Here is a 17,373-nt window from a genome sequence, read left to right as displayed (position 1 = left end):
TATACCTACCTCATTGTGGAGTTATGAGGATTAAAATGAGTTACTCTAAAGTCTTTGGCTAAGAGATTCACATATAGTAAGCACCAGATAAATGTTAACAATTATTATTATCTTGGTTATAGGGTGGTTTCAATTACCATTACTTGCTATTTTAGAATCACATATAGTTAGAGCTGGAAGGTACTTGGAAAACTATCTAGTTCAGGGATCTTAAGTAGCCTGTGGGCTGGATTTAACTTTCAGAGGTTTGGTTAACACAGTGTTTTAAAATTATTTTTAATTTAAATACTTTTTGAGAGAGCATAAAAATCCAGTTTTTCATAATCCCTACTACTCCCTGTTGTTGTACATTATCATTTTGCATTCCACATTTGGTTTACCTGCTTGGCTCCTAAAAACATTTGAATATGTAGCCCTTGACCTAGTCCATCCCTCTCATTTAATAGAGAAGCAAATGAGTTCCAGAAGGATATATAAAGACCTCCAAGTTGTGACCAAACTGGAAATAAGATCCAAGACTTCTGATTCCTAAACCAATGTTATCCCCATTACACCACGCTGTGTGCTTTAGTTGGAATCACTTAGATCAGGTCTCTCTTGAATGACAATACACTGAAGGGCCTAAAATTGAGTTATCATCTTATAATACATGTCTGTGGGGAGAATGTGTAAATTCTTGAGGATAAAGTTACCCTCACAATTGAAAAACAAAAAACAAAACAAAACAAAACAGACTTAAGATATGTGGCAATATCCCTCTTCCCTTTTTAAAATGATACAGATGGGTCAAGTTTGGAAACCACCAGGAGACTTTTTTCCCCCTATTAACTAGGCATAACTCCTAAACTAAAACAGCAGCTTGAGCACATCATTTCAAAATCTGCTCATGAGGTTTTCAATTCACAGTTTGTTCTTATGCTGTCTGTAAAAGAGGGAGTAAAGCTAAAATGATTTGTGTGGGACTAGAGCATCATAATAAGAAACTCTTCTGGTCGTGAGCACGGTAACAACAATGAAATCACTTCTACAAAATATAAGAGGAGGAAAATGATATCATTAATTTTGAACACTCTAAATCTGGTAAGTTGGATGCAATGTGCAGCATATACAAATAGAAAAGTTAGGGAAGCTGAGGTTTATTTAAAATGAGATGAGTGCTTTGACAGTAAATTGGATTTTTGTATAAGATTTCACTCTATCTTTTGTCACATTTCCATCACAAAATCAAGAAAGGAAATAAGACAGTGTAGGTATCTGAGCCTGACTCCCTGTCAGTTCAGTGGGAGGTTTTAATTAGGAACTCTTCTTTCAGTAAGAATGAGAAAATGCAGAAAAAGGTGACAAGTCTTATCAGTTGACAGTCATAAGAATTAGGCAGATTTCCTATAGAATATTTGTTTGCTCTCCATGGGGACAAATAGAATATGCTGTTTAGAAATTCTGTCTTATGGCAAGTACATCAAGAGACTTTAGGTTTCAGTTATTTGCAATCTGTAGTCTGCATAAGAATCGTCTGGGGTTCTTACTGCAGGAGACTTCAGGTTTCAGTTATTTGCAATCTGTATGTAGTCTGCATAAGAATCGTCTGGGGTTCTTACTTCAGGGACAGGGCTACTGCACTAGAATCTGTGGGGGTGGGGCTGAGGGGCTGGGACTGCATCCCAGGAGATTTGATGCAAGTTATTTATGGACCATACATTGAAAAATGATGATAATGCATCTTGTCTCCTATAAGAATTTTAAAAGAGTTCATCTTGTTCTCTCCTTACTTCCTTTCCTCCCTACCTTCCTTTCTCCCCTTTTCTCTCCTTCCATCCTTCTCTCTCTCTCTCTCTCTCCTTTTTTACTTTCTCTGTATGCTCAACACTATTTTAGTAGCAGACAATAATGGAAGACTTGAAGATCTGAACTTTGCCTCCAAGGTATTCATGACCTACTTGATAGATATAATGCCACTAATAAATTACATAAGAAAGCATAGATTGAAGCATAAGGAGCAAATAGGAAGATGCTTGAGTGCAAGAGGAAGCCACAGAGCCCACGATGGAAGGGCTGAGATGTGACCAATTAGTGGAAAGCATTGCATTATCATTTTGGGAGGTAGAGTTCTAGGGGTCAATTCAGTCACAATACAGTTGTGATTTTTCCACATCACAACTGTATAATCTAGGGCAAGACATTTTGTATCTCTGAGTCTCAGCTTCTACATCTTTCTAAAAAGGAAAAACATTCCATATATATATTATATATATATATACATAGATAGATATATATTTATATTGCATAATATATAGCTATATATTAAATATATATATTTAATCAGTAATTTACTAGGCGGGAGGAAGTTTAGAAGAAGATTATTCTGACATTGGTAGAGAAGAGATATTGTTGGGGGTAGAAAATAGAATTAGGTTGGTTAGCCTATAGCAACCTAGGCAAAAGCTGGTGAGAGTTTGGTGCTGCGTAGTGCAGTGAGAAGAGAGCAATACAGATATGAGAGGAGATTTATGAGGACACTGCCCCTACAGAAACTGGTTTATGTTTGGGTCTGATCATTAGAAAGGAAGGATGGAGACTTCAGGACCCATTAGAAGATGGACAGACAAAAACCAGAGAGGGAAGATCAGAGAGAGCATGGATTTGGGGAAAAGTCTGATTTTAGACTTGCTGAGCTTGAGGTTATATCAGGATTTAAAAAAGGAAATGTTCATTAGTCTAGCTCAGATGAGTAGAAAGGAAAAAAAGTATTGACTTGGGAGCCAGGAGCAGGAAGGTGGTAGTGAAGGCAGTCAAATAGGTTAGTCCTTCAAGGGAAGGAGTTTATAGAAAAGATATCAAAGGTTCAAGACTTAGCCTTGGGAAATATCAGTAATTAAGAGCAGTTACTTATGTATAGTTGTAAAAAGTATAGTAATGCTGTGCATTTTATTTGATCCTCACAGGAGCTGGGTGATGTAGATGCAAGAGGGTTTTACCTGTTTTACAAATGTGGGACTCAATCTGTTATAGGTCATTTTACTACAGACTAGCACAGATGGGAGTCACAACTTAGGTGTTATATCTCCAAATTCAGAATTCTTGAAACCGTGAAGTCAAGAGGAAGGAGATCGACCAAGCATTCCTGTGGTCTTCTGTCCCTCATTCTGTTCAAGCCTAGGTGATACATGAGTGTAGAAATGGGCTATGTCCCACGCATGTGGAAACTGCTAAAAAGGCTGATTTTCTCTACAAAAGATTGTTTCTGGAAAGGCTTTTATTTCTGGAGAGCAAAAATGTAATCACTAAAGTTTATGGAATCTGCTGAAATCTGGGGTACTATAACAGTATCTTTGATCACAACAGAAACATGACCAACTCAAACAAAAAACTCAGAAAGAGGAATTTATTTATTGACTCATGTAATAAACCATGGCCATTTCAGGGACGGAGATGGAAAGAAAAGTGGAAATACTGTCAAGAATCTTTCTTTCATCTCTGCTTCTTTCTTTCTTTCTTCTATACATTTGGGGGCGATGGGAACCATGTTTGTCACCTTCTATACTTAGACTCTTAGAGCTTGGGAACCAGAGAGAAAGATGCTTTCTCTCTCCCAGGGCTGGCTGAGGATGTGACAGTGGAATGCAGGTTGGGGATTGTAAATTGGTCTCTTCCAAGGGTGGTTGTTTCTTAGATTACCATTTCAGTAGGTGCTACCAGGTAGACGGTGGATGTTGATGAAAGACCAACAGGCTAGGCTTTCCTCAGGCATGGCTAACATCTGCACAGGCATTTAACCACATCTTACTGGAGAATAATGATGCTCTCTATTTTATTTTAAAGATGGTTATCAGTTTTTATCCTACCTCTTGCTTCACAAATATATATTTTGGAGTACCACTTCACAGAATCATCATTAACTTGAATAAAACTACATTATTTCATTTTAATTGTAAGTGCTAGTCTTTTGGTCTTTCTCTCTTCCATATGTCAGTAAAAACAATAAAATGAGGACAAGTGAAAGAGGCCTTTGGTGATTTGTTTGAATGCATCCTGTTGGCTGCTGTGCAACTCTCAGCTTGCAGCTCTTGGCCTGGCAACATAGTTTCAGTTTAATCAGAGACAACCATTATTAAATCATTCTAGCCAGACTTATCTACACTTACTGAATGGCCAAGCAACAGCAACAACCTGCATTTTCGCTTTGGGCATTTTGCTAAGAACAAATTAGTCATTATTATGTCAAAAATTTGTTAATGAGATAGAAAAAAATACACTGTAAGTGTTCCCCTAAGTTACAATCAGTTTGATGATATTCTAGTGAGGTTTTATTGATTTGCCTGTTTTAGATGAAAAGCATCCAATTTTTTTTTCCTTAATTTTCCCCTGTATTATGCTGTATTGTGTTATTATATAGTAGGAAGTGCATAAGCTTTAGGATCTGACAGCCTTAAGTTCAAATTTTGGTTTGTTCTTCATCCAACAGACATGTGCTTAGTGCCTCTTAATAGACACTCTATTAAGTGTAAAGGATGTAAAATAACACAAACACTGATCCCAGCAAGTTCATAGTCTCATGGTAAAGGAGGAAGGGGTGGTGCAGAGTGCATGATGAGATGCAGAAGTTGGGCAGCACCCAGCCCATTGGAGGGAGGCGGGGGAGAGGCTCCCTAGAGAGATGCGGCTTGACCTGACTTGTGTTGGTTGAGAAGGAAGGGGGAACAATGGAGGAAAGTGTTCCAGGCACAAGGACTACATAAGAGAACGAACGTCAGGGGTACTAAAGAACATGGCGTGTTTTGGTGTGTTGGAGAATTTGGCACATAGTTGAAACTTATAAATATTAGTCAAATAGTCAGTACAGGGCAAGGTGTGCCATGGGAAAGAAGGCTAGGGGGAAGATAAGAGCCACATCACAGAGGGCTTTATAGGTGAGTATTTTGACCTTATCCTGAAAGCTATGGGAAGCAGTCGTTTATTATTATTTTATGTCAAGAAATGACATGATCAGATTCTTCTCTGCATTCTGGAAAATGGATAGAAAGGGCCTACTTTAGAGGCATGGAGACAAGTTAAGAGGCTGTTGTAATCCAGGCGAGAATAGTGGGGTCCTGAGTTAAAACTGTAGGAGTGGGGACAGAGGGAAGGAGACAGGCTTGAAACATAAAAAGAAAGAATTGATACTTGATTTATAGAACACAGGGGGTGGTGAGGGAAAGCGCTGGAGAAATCAGGACCTCCCCAGATTTTCAGCAGCTGGTTGAATAGGTTTAGTGGCAATGATGAAGTTAGCTTCAGACATCCTCAATGCAAGGTATAGAGGGTGTGTTTCTCTGGGTGGAGATGTTACATTGATAACCGGACCTTCAATCTGGAAGGCTGGAGTGCAATCTGAGCTGAGGATATACCCTTGGGAGTTCACAGCCTTCAATTAACTATTGAAATTTTGGATGAGCTCATCCAGAGAGAAGGAGGTAGACCAAGCTGAGAGCCCATGAGAACCAGAATTCTTAGGGAAAGAGAGACCCTAGCTGAACATGGAGGAAGGATAACCAGACATATAAGAGGAAGTCTAGGAGAGAAGGATGTTATATATGCCAATGGGAAAAGATTTTTGTGATTTTGTGCTTTGAACAAGTTTGCAATCTCCCTGTGACTCATTTACTTTGTCAATGAAAATGGAATAATAATATCTATTGCATTGCATATTGTGAGGATTATAGTGATAATAAATCCATTCATCTGCTATAAAGCCTGTAGCATGAAAATCATCAATGAATATTTTTTCTGCTTCCAATGTTGATTGAATTATGAATAAAATTGTTGATAATAAAATCTTCCACCTAATGAGACGTATTATTTCCTTCAGTAATTTAAGCAGATCTCTTTCCTAATGACTGAATCTCCAAAATCTAGTAAACAGCTCCAGTAAGGAGTTCTGGTGTCAAAGCCAGCAGTGTCTGGTGAAGAACATTTCCAGAAATATTTTTGTTTTCTTCCTTCTGATAATACTGTGATCAATCTTGTTTAAAAACACCTGCATTTATTTCGTATTTGAATATGCAATCAATATCAAGTGTTAAACTTCCTTTACAAAATTACATTGATCATCCCAAACAGTACAATATGTACTTGAAAAAATATGTTTTTTAAGGTTTTGAGTATTATTCTTCACATCTGCTTCCGTAGGTTTTATGTGCCTCACAATTTAGTTCCTTTTATTAAAGCAACCTAATCTGGGGAAATCTGAGAAGAGATGGGAAGGCAACGTTTTCTTGCTTTTGAAATCTTAGTTATTCGTTTGTGCACTTTGAAGTTGAACTGAAAGACTTAGCTAGATTCCTTTGTGGAGCACACAGACAAATTCAACCTCTGGCTTTATGCAGAAATTTCAAACATTTTCATTTCTGTTTTCCTTTTCATGTAACACAAAACACTTCCCTCATTTGATCATGCTTAGTGTCTGGTCTTCAGAGCAATTTCTTAGGCTTGTTTGACATTTGGAGGCAAGGCATATTGCAAGGTAAGAGGTAGGAAAGAGTAGAAAAGAGAGATGAGACACACTAGATTGATTAAAGATCAGGCAAATCTTTCTTTAATGCACTTACTTCTTTTTATACTCTTTCCATTTCTTCAGCAGCAACTTGGAGAAGAGTCCTGCTCACAAGTGACTGTACCAAGGTCTTGAAAGAACAATGTGTTTCATGCCTGCCTTACCCTCATTTTGTGTTTATAGGAAGTCAATAAGCACAATAGTCCAATTACCAGAGGTTTGAGTGTACTCTTGACACTGTCATACATTTGTTCAAGTTGGGCTAGATGATCTCCAAGTTTCTTGTCTGTTTTAAGATTGTGTAACCTGAAGTCCTTTAGCTCCTAAACCTATGATCCATGACCTTAAAACTAATCTATCTCTATTTGTCTATCTATCTATGTATCTCTCTGTCTCTCTATAGGCTTGTCACCTACTTCTCTGTTTCCTCATCTGAAAAGCTAAGATAATGATAGTACCTATTTCCGTGCAGAATTAAAGGACTGATGCTCATAAAATACATGTATCAGCTTCATGTGCCAACTTCCAAGCTTCCCATCAGTGCTGTCTGGCAGTTTCTTCCCCTAAATACAGTGTTTAGAATCTGGAGTAGAGCATATTTAGCGGAGGTTGAGACTGACATTCAGAAGAGTCAGAGGGACATCAAGGCTTAAACCTGGAAACCTGAGGAGGAGGCAGGAATGAGGGATTTGCCTGAGGCTGGGTCCACTTTTCTCAACTTCTGAGTGTCCTCTGCCTTTGAAACAGACTCTCAGTCTACTCTGGGAGTTCCACAGAGACTGAGATCACTTCTCTTCATAACACTGGAATTTATGAAAGCATCAAGCTGAGATGAGATGCAGGTATTTCAAAATCCAAAGTAGACTCTTATCACTTCCTAACCCACTAAAAGAGATTGACTACATTTAGCTAATTATTCAGGCATTTTCTTTGATGTAGAAAATCCAGAAAGATTTTAATCTTTTATTGTTTGATTTTTATTCATCATATGTATATATTTGGGAGAGTGGAAGAAAAAGGGCACCTTTCCTTTTAAGAAAGCACAGGGGTTTGTATAAAGTAAAAAGATGAAAGGTGTTAGGAAAATGATCAAGGCAGAACTAAGCACTTATTATTCTGATGCTATTGTTCAACATTTTAGTCCAGTTTCTTCTGGTTTTGCAACTTGAATCTTTCATAGGATGAGAGGGAAAATATGTTTTTTTCAATGCCTCCATTTGTAGGATGTTTCTGACTCATTTGCTGCCTGGTTTTTCGCTGTGGTAAGCGCATCACTTTGGGATTGGATGCTCCTGAAATGATTTTCTTGTTCACCTCAATATTAGTGTTATCTGCAGAGATGAGTAGAATTGCAAATGCCAATAAATCATGCTTGTGACAATTTCTATAGAAACCAAAGTATTCATATTGGAAGAGAGATGCTTTTGTTTGGTAGGAAGGTGGTTTCCATGAGATCCTAGTTCCTCTTCTCCCAGCTGTGTGACTTTGGGGGATAATGATGGCTGGTGTGTTTGTAAAGTTTTATAATTTACAATGTCTTCAGGTGCATTTTACCTGTGATCCTACAACTCCCTTATGGGCTAGATTATAGCTACACTCATAAGAGAGAAGAGAAAAAGTAGTCCCAGAAAAGTAAACGGATTTTTCCAAATTTATGCAGCTCCTAAGTGCCAAAGCAATGGCTCCAGATGGATTTTCTTTCCACTGCAACATGTTGCTTCCTAAAAAAGTTTGATTCAAATAATTAAACTGTGAGTCTCAATTTCTTCCCATATAAAGTGTGCATATGGACTAGATATGACATCACTAACTCATATCTAAAGGGGCAGCAGACAATGGTAATGAGGGATGTTGTCTAGATATAAAGGAATGATGTTAAATGTGGCAACAGGAGACATGTGTCATCTAAAGGGAGTTGTTGCTGTCAAGCTCCAGGTATTATTTTTGCAGAGGAATGCAATAAAACCAATGTTGTCAAGTTTTCTGCTTTTTAAAGAGAAGACAAAATTTTAGATGTTCAAGTGAAACCTCCCTGTGCTTGAATAACGCTGAATTGACGGAACTGTGACCCCTTTCTAAGGTCTTCATGAGGTGGGGAACACCTTCATTTCCATTAAGTCTGATGTGCTGTAAAGTCAGTATTGTTTCAGTTTAACTTTCTGGAAAAATATATTTCTTTGGTCTGGAGGATTCATTAGGTTCATTGACATTTCAATTAATGTCTAAGCCAACTCAGTAATTGATTTGGACAAATAGATAATTTCTGAAGCATGAAAGGAAATGAAATATAATGAATGATATAAAATGAAATCCATAATCTTGGAGCATTATGAAAACAGAATACTCTCTACAGAAATCTTTGCATGCAGAGATTATTACTCATGTGTTTTTTCATGCCACCCAGAGGGCAGCTGAACTTAGACAAAGAGGGATTTTTATTACATCTTATATGTATGGTCTACTCTATTGTTTTCACTCTCAGAGTTGATGGCACATCCAAACAAATGTAAGTGGTAAGTTAAGTCATTAAAGAGATTTATTGTTTCATCATCGTGCAATTCTGAAGTTAAACTTTGCCATTCAGACTTCTGAGATTGATGACGTGTGAATTTGGACTTGTTGGTTATAATCATAGTGGTGATAATGCTGCTGCTGGTGTGTGTCCAAAATATTTTGTACTAATGGTATTAATAATAAAGAAATGGCATTTGTTGAGTGTTTATTATGCATCAGGCTTCATGTTAAGGGTTTTTCTGTTCATTAAATCATTTAATCCTCACAAATTCCCATGAAGTAGGCATTGATGTCTATTTTACAAATTAGAAAACTGCAGCTTAAAGAGATTAAGTAACTGGTCCAAGATTACTCTGTTACTAAGAGGCAGATTCAAACCAAGTTTTAATTAAATGTATGGGGAAGAGGTCAGGAGGTATTTCCTGAGCATCTACTATGTACCAGGTAATATTCTGGGTTGTTGTGTACAAAACGAATTCCTGCTTTACTTAGGTTATATTTTATTTTTGGAGATAGACAGTAAACCAATAAACATACACAATAATGTCCAGCAGTACTAGGTATCCTAAAGAAAAGAACTGGGTCGGAGGATAGAGGGTCTGTTTTACATGGGGTGATGAGGGAAGGTCTGTCTGAGGGGTGACATGTAACCAGAGATATTAGAATAAAGTGGAGGGATGAGCAATGGGAATTTCTAGGACAGTCCTTTTGACAGTCCATCTATGGTATACAATTCACTACTCAGGTCTGGAATGGTATGACCCATCGGTTGGTTGTATTTAAGAGGGTTATGTAGTATCTTCCTAAGGCACGAACAAGGACTTAGGAGGCAGACCCAGGTTAAAATTCTGGTTCTGCTCCTTTTTCCTCTGAGGTATTTAGACACCTGAAGTTTATCTTCAAGCTTTAGTTTCCTCATCTATAAAATTTGGATGATAATCCTTATCTCTTATGATAAGTGAACATTGCACACATAAGGTTCCCCTTTGCAGCCCCGGAACTACATACGTATATGCAGGAGTCGTGCAACAAATGGTAGTTATTGTAATTATTTTTATAACCTGTGTCTTACAGAGGGGCATGGAGAAGTTCCCCGTGGTGTTTTGTGGTCAATGTGTGGGAGGGAATACGGCATAGAACAGGGGTCCCCAATCCCCAGACCACCGACCGGTACCGGCCCGCGGCCTGTTAGGAACCAGGCCGCACAGCCGGAGGTGAGCGGCAGCCCAGAGAGCGAAGCTTCACCTGCCGCTCCCCATCACTCCCCATCGCTCACATCACCGCCTGAACCATCCCCCACGCCCCCCACCCTCCGCCACTGTCCGTGGAAAAATTGTCTTCCACGAAACCGGTCCTTGGTGCCAAAAAGGTTGGGGACCGCTGGCCTAGAAAATCACCATGTACCCTCAGAACTGAATAGGGAGTGTGGCCAGAATGGAATCAGATCCAGGAAATAAGCTAAGAGAGGAGCCTGGTGTGGATAAAGTGGGTTTTCACGTCACAGTAGTTAAGCGCAAGAATGAGAATTCAAAAGGCGATTTGAGAGCAAGGGTGGGTGGGCGGGGGGTTATTTATTTATTTAAAGTTAATATTAAGAAGCATCCCAGAATATGCATACGGCTACAGAAGTTTACAGAGTAGCATGGAGAGGGAGAGAGAGAGAAAAAATTCCCGTCCTTTACAAAGCCCCACGGCCCTGCTTCCAAAGGCATGTGTCTTCTATATAAAATGATGGTCCCTGGAGCCAGTGGGTTGGCCCAATGCCTGATAATCAAGAAATGGGTCTAGTCACGGTTTGCCTTCTGATACGCTGCATGGCTCTGAGCTAATCACTTCACCTCTTTGCCTTCAGACAGCAGAGGAAAGCTCTCCATACTTTGTCCATTTCAAAGGTATCCTTTTAGACAGAAAAACATTTACAGTGTCCCTCCTGTGATGTTACTTCCTGTTAAATGTGGGCGCATAATTTAGTAAAGAGGCAAACCTCTTTAAATCGCCAACATTATCTCATGGGCACTGAATTAGGTCTACAGCAGTCTGTTTTGGCAACAACCTGATCCTGGGGCAGCGGTAGCAAAACAACAGTGTGGTTCAAGGGTTCTGCTTGACTCAGTAGAAACCCACAGACTTTGAAGGGTGTGTATCTGGGCTCCAGTTTTCTAACTTTGCTGTAATTTTAACTCTGTCACCTTGTCTAGGACATTTATCCCGTCTGAGCCTAGGTTTCTAGATCTATAAATAAAGACAGTTACAGCATGTAAGTTATTGGGAGGATTAAGTGAATGTAAAGTTATTAGCATTATGTCTGCCATCGCCATTTTAAAATGTCACTTTTTATTATATTTTTAAGTTTCGTTTAAGACCTGAATGCCTGGAATTGTCTGGAGGCCCAGATTTCAGGAGGCCTTGTCAAACCGGCACCAGGCTGTACAGTCGAAGGGGTCAAGTGGAAATAGCCCACTGGATCTGGATCTGCTCCAGCCTGGTGAGCTGGGTCTGCGCAGAGCTGATCCTGTGTCGGGGAGCCGTAGGGACTAATCCTTGGCCTGAATCAGTGGCAGTTCCAGTGGATGTGAGGCCTCCAGAAGTGTCCCTGGATGCCGAGCTGACTACAGTACTTACTGTTTGACAGTGGCTATTGCCGGACAAGGTGCAAGCTGAGGACATACGTTGGCTACAAAGTAACCCCTTAGTCTTTTTTTTTTAACATCTTTATTGGAGTATAATTGCTTTACAATGGTGTGTCAGTTTCTGCTTTATAACAAAGTGAATCAGCTATACATATCCATATATCCCCATATCTCTTCCCTCCTTAGTCTTGTTCACAGCAATTTCCGTCCCTTGCCAACACATCTACGTTTGCTGCAGGTTGTTGTGAGGCTTCGGGGCACCCCAAGGAGTCATCTTTTTTAATCAACGGAAAGGAAGAAACGGCTTGCCTTTATTAACATCTAGGTCGGCTCTCTCAGAACAAATGGGCTGCAAATCCCAGTGGCTCCTTAGCGCTGTCTCAGATGCCTCCATCCTTCATTACGCTATTCCCATGGTAACTCTCAGGAAGGGAGAAGAGGGACAGCTAACCACTGAGGGGCTATTTTTAGATTTCTGGCCAAATGCTCTGACAAATCTGTTGAGGGAAAGAAAATGAGGCAAGTGTAGAAGAGGATTTCTTTTTCCAAAGACAATATCATTTAAAACTGATATTATGAAACTGGGAACAACCTTGAGGAATCATTTAACCGACTTCTACCTCTAGAAAGATCCACTTTCAAATCATATCAAAAAATTGTTCAGTAGATTATTTTTAGAAAATTTTACTTAATAGCCTATCCTACTAGATAAACTGTATTTCCTACCTTGAATTTACCCTGGATTGAATCTCAGTTTTCAGACCAAGGGAGTTGGGAATGAGACTGAGTACAATTGCTCAAGTTGTGGAATCACACAACCCTGGGGGCATCATTCCTTTATTCTGTGCTAATAATGACAGTCTCTAGGTTTGTGCAGTGCACATCCTGTGCAACTATCTGCACTGGCCCTGCTTCACTTATTTTTAAAATATGTAAACCCCTCCCATCCTCCTTAAAAGCCTTCAGGAATTTCTCATTGCTCTTAGGTTAAAGGCCATAGACTGGCTATAAAATACAACATGATATTGATCCTACATACGTGTCCAGAATCATTCAGTATTATTATAATTCTCCTTTGTGTTTCAGCAAATACCTTCTTTCAGAGTCTCAAACATGCCATCTTCCTCCATCTCAACATCTTTACACTTACCTGTGACTTTTTTCCCCGTGCGCTCTGCCTAGTTAATGTCTGCAACTCTTTCTTATCCTTTAAATCAGAGCTCAAATATCAGAAAACGCTTTTTTGACCTCTAAAACAGAAAAGGCCCTTCTGCCATAGCCTCTTCTAACAACTTGTACATTTCCTTTGCATCACTTAACAGTTTGTAATTCTATATTGATTTATGTAACATTTTAGTTTTTTTATTACTTTAAACTATGAGCTCCAAGTCGTTAGGAATTATATTTTTTGCTCACCATTATATATATAGTGCCTAGCATATGTTTGGCAAATTATTCTAATGACTATAAATGACTAGCAGTTATTTTAAAGGGACATAAACCCAGTTTCTCTGACAGGTCAAGCTGCCTATGTGACTTCACCGGGGCTCCTCAAAAATATAGTGTGCACTCAGATTTCCCAGAGAACTTGTTAAAGTGCAGATTCTGATTCAGTAGATCTGGGGTGAAGCTCATGATTCTGCATTTCCAACTGGTATCTAACTAGCTCTAGAACTTGGTTGCACATTGGAATTGCCAGAGGAGCTTTCAAAAAAAATCACCCTGGTGATTCTGATTTAACTGGTATGTGCTTGGCCTGGGCTTTGGGGATTTTTAAAGCTCCCTAGTTTATTCTAATATCCAATACTCTTGGAGAATCACTGATTCCAGGCAAAGCTCATCCTCAACAGTAGGCAAAGGGATATTTTTTGTTACCCTTTGCACTGGACAGCATCTCACATGGCCACTTGATAAGGGTTCATGTTATTACTATTTTTTAAATGTCTGTCTCTTAGAGACACACAGAAAAGTGGTACCAAGCATATGTTGTACGAGCAGAGAGAATCCTGTGTGAGAACAGAATGGTCCAATCTTAAATTTTCCCACTTCTTCACATGGGGAAATGTATTTCTTATAAAATATTTCAAAAGTAAGTGTACTATTGAAAAAAGTGGAACATTTTGGTAGAAACAAATGCAGTTATAGCAGTCTTTGCAGCCAGAGGAATAATGCATAATTACTCAGATAATATCAGGAAAAAGAGAAGTTTGGTGCTCTTCCAAAAGCTGCAACATTTACAGTGAGTTCCTTGATTCCCAGCTTGTTCATAATTGTGAATATGAAGAGGAACCAGAGGCTCTTGGGCATTTGGTTACTCTCTTTGAAGATCAATGCTTCTTAATCTAAAGCCTAGTAATAATCCTCTTTTCTTGTCATTAATTACATTGATGTTTTCCATTGATTTATTTTTGCTTGTGGTTTTAATCTTAAAAATTCCACAATGTGGAGTGTAATATCTTTGCAGTGTATAACTCAGCACAGTACTATGTTTTAAGCCCTACACTAGTTGTTTTCTTAATCTTCTCAGCAAACCTATTAGGTAGCTACCACCACTATTATCACATTTTACAGATGAGAAAACTGAGGCTAAACAACTCATTAGCTTCTCAAAGACAGAGATGGCCAGAGGCAGAGTCCAGGTATATCTGATATACCTCCCTGGGGCTCTCTCCTTTCCAGTGTTATAAAATAGCAGTATATAGGCCAAATTCAGCCTTCAGATATATTGTCCAGGGGTGTCAATACATTTTTTAATGGGGTGCCGCTATTTAGAATGCAGAAAATTTCCTATAAAAATCCAGATTTCAAGTTTATATTTATAGTAATTATATCTGACAACACTGAGTGACATGCCTGAAATCCTGAAACTTGCTTGAAGCTGAGTTATGTTTTTCCCTTTCAAATGACACTCTCCCTGCTTCTCACTAATATCTCATTTACTCCTGGTCTACTCCAGCATTTATGACACCTGCTTGGCCCCTCCAGGCCTCTGGTTTTCAACTTAGCTTCTAAACTCTACTGAGGAAAGAAAAGATTCTTACGTCTTTAATACATTTTGCCATTAGGAAAAAAAAATGTCTGGTCTCTCGGTGAAGTGGAGACCATTGCATAGCCATTTCCATCACTTCATATCTTTCTAGGACTATCTATGTTTGCATCTGGCAGAGTGGTCGGATTTCTTTGAGTACAAAGTGGTGAAGCTTAGTATCCTACCTTCTGGTTCTAGTATTTAGCCATCTGGAGTGGTTTCAAATCAAAGTTTTGATTTCACAGGAGTTTATAAGTTGTGTGGTTGTCTTTCAACAACTGTAGCACTGTGGAGACTCACGTATCCCTTGATCTCATGGTATATAGTTGGGTTCTGTTCAGTCTCCTTCAAATAAGGCTATAATAAAGAGGAAGAGGGTGATGTCACCCTGGTGATGTCAGGACCTAGCTGATAAGGCCCTCGCAGTGCTGGCAGTGTTTGAATGCAGTCACTGATTTCTGATGCAGCTAGAAACTTAGACAAAAAAAGATTCTCTCTTTAGGAGTCTTCACCTTGGTTTTGAGAGTTGCTTGCCTCCATTTTGAGAGTGTAAGCCTCCAATTGCTTACACGCCATTGAAGTGTGCTGTTTCCGTGTTTCCTTTTTATGCCTGGCTTTGACCTGCTGCCCACCTTGATATTGGTTTCTATGCACTCTCTCTGAGCCACTATATCTTCTGTTCCTCACGGCAGAACCTTCTCACTGCACACGGGAGCCTGTCATTCAACAGAGCTCATGCACACATTTTATGCCTCTTAAACCTCAGAACAATCCTATGATATAGATCTTGTTATTCCCAGTAAATTTTGGCTCAAAAAAGCTGTAAAATTTGGTAAGTTGATGAGTAGAAGAATTTTCAAATGGTTAAATGCTAACCTTGTCTATTCTGTTCCATGTTTTGCTTTGGGTATAAGAGGCAGCTATTGTAGTTGAATGATGTCTACAAAACATGAGAAAAATAATTCAACCATTCCTTATTTCACCACATGGCATGCCATGTGAGGCATCATCAATTTTAAGATATGCCAATTACAATGGAATATTACTCAGCCATACAAAGAAATGAAATTGAGTTATTTGTAGTGAGGTGGATGGACCTAGAGTCTGTCATACAGAGTGAAGTAAGTCAGAAAGAGAAAAACAAATACCGTATGCTAACACATATATATGGACTCTAAAAAAAGAAAATGGTTCTGAAGAACCTAGGGGCAGGACAGGAATAAAGATGCAGATGTAGAGAATAGACTTAAGGACACGGGGAGGGGGAAGGGTAAGCTGGGACAAAGTGAGAGAGTGGCATGGACATATATACACTACCAAATGTAAAATAGATAGCTAGTGAGAAGCAGCCGCATAGCACAGGGAGATCAGCTCGGTGTTTTGTGACCACCTAGAGGGGTGGGATAGGGAGGGTGGGAGGGAGACGCAAGAGGGAGGGGATATGGGGATATATGTATAGGTATAGCTGATTCACTTTGTTATACAGCAGCAACTAACACAACAATGTAAAGCAGTTATACCCCAATAAAGATGTTAAAAAAGAAAAAAAGATATGCCATTATCTGATATGCCACTGAGAACAGAAAAAATACTGTCAATTAAATTATGTCATTTAAATTATGTTGATTGTCATCCTTATTGCAATTACAGATGTTCTAAAGTATAAAGACATGTCTTAGAATTGACAGATATGGTGCTTATTCAACTTTTATTGCAGGCCTTTAATGTGTAAGACGTTGGCTGAAATGTTAATTGTCTTAAAATAAAGAGATGTAAGAAAGCAAATGCCAAAATATTTACACTATAATGTTTTCCTTCAGCAACCATCAACTGACGTGGAATTTGACCGCGTAGTGATTTATACTACTTGCCTTCGTGTGGTACGGACAACCTTTGAAAGGTGTGAACTGGTTAGAAAGATCTTCCAAAACCATCGGGTAAAATTTGAAGAGAAAAACATAGCTCTGAATGGTGACTATGGAAAAGAATTAGATGAACGATGCCGACGGGTTTCTGAAGCTCCTTCGCTTCCTGTCGTGTTCATCGATGGCCATTATCTTGGGGTGAGTGTCTGCTAAGGAAAATCTTTTTTTTTATTGAACCCAACCAGTGTTGATAGAAAGCTATAAGGCTATGACAAGGCAACTTGCATCATAGCTACCAGCATAGTAGCTATTTTTTTGAGTTCAATCCAAAGGGTTTGAAGCGCTTATTTCTATCCTAAATGATGTGTTGCTACAGTGTTCACCCCTGCAGAGTCATGGTGAGATGAAATCAGCATAAAATTGCCTTTTTGAATAGAAATACATTTTTTAAATGTTTAGTTGACTTGAGTTTTGCATTGTGAAGCTTGACATGTGAGATAAAAACTTTTTTTTTTTTTTTTAGTGCAGGCAAGAAAAATGGAATATATGAGATATGCATTTGTGAATTCTCCTATACCCCACTATCAAACACTCAGTTTCCTACTTAATGAAACTAAGATGACAGTCGTGAAATGAAATCAATAAGAAATGGGGCCCGGAGCCAGAATTTTATCTGCTTGTTTAAAATGATTCTTGATTTTGGTAATGCGAGAACATGAGACACAAATGCAGGCTTACACGGCGAGCAGAGAACTCCCAGAGCAGCAACAAAACATGACTGCTTCATTGCTCTTTGAATAGCACTGT

At 38.9% G+C, this 17,373-nt stretch overlaps 1 protein-coding gene across 1 annotated transcript in view; it reads left to right on the top strand.

Moving 5' to 3' along the window:
* The window catches only part of GRXCR1 (glutaredoxin and cysteine rich domain containing 1), a 125,510-nt gene that overhangs the window by 48,786 nt on the left and 59,351 nt on the right, over nt 1-17,373 (top strand). The window contains exon 2 of the mRNA XM_036852637.1: nt 16,522-16,764. Within this exon, the coding sequence (XP_036708532.1) occupies nt 16,522-16,764 (243 nt within the window). The remainder of the gene's footprint in view (nt 1-16,521; nt 16,765-17,373) is intronic.

The sequence above is a fragment of the Balaenoptera musculus genome, chromosome 5, assembly GCF_009873245.2.
Source record: "Balaenoptera musculus isolate JJ_BM4_2016_0621 chromosome 5, mBalMus1.pri.v3, whole genome shotgun sequence".
Lineage (NCBI taxonomy): Eukaryota > Metazoa > Chordata > Mammalia > Artiodactyla > Balaenopteridae > Balaenoptera > Balaenoptera musculus.
This window is presented reverse-complemented; position numbering and strand designations above follow the sequence as displayed.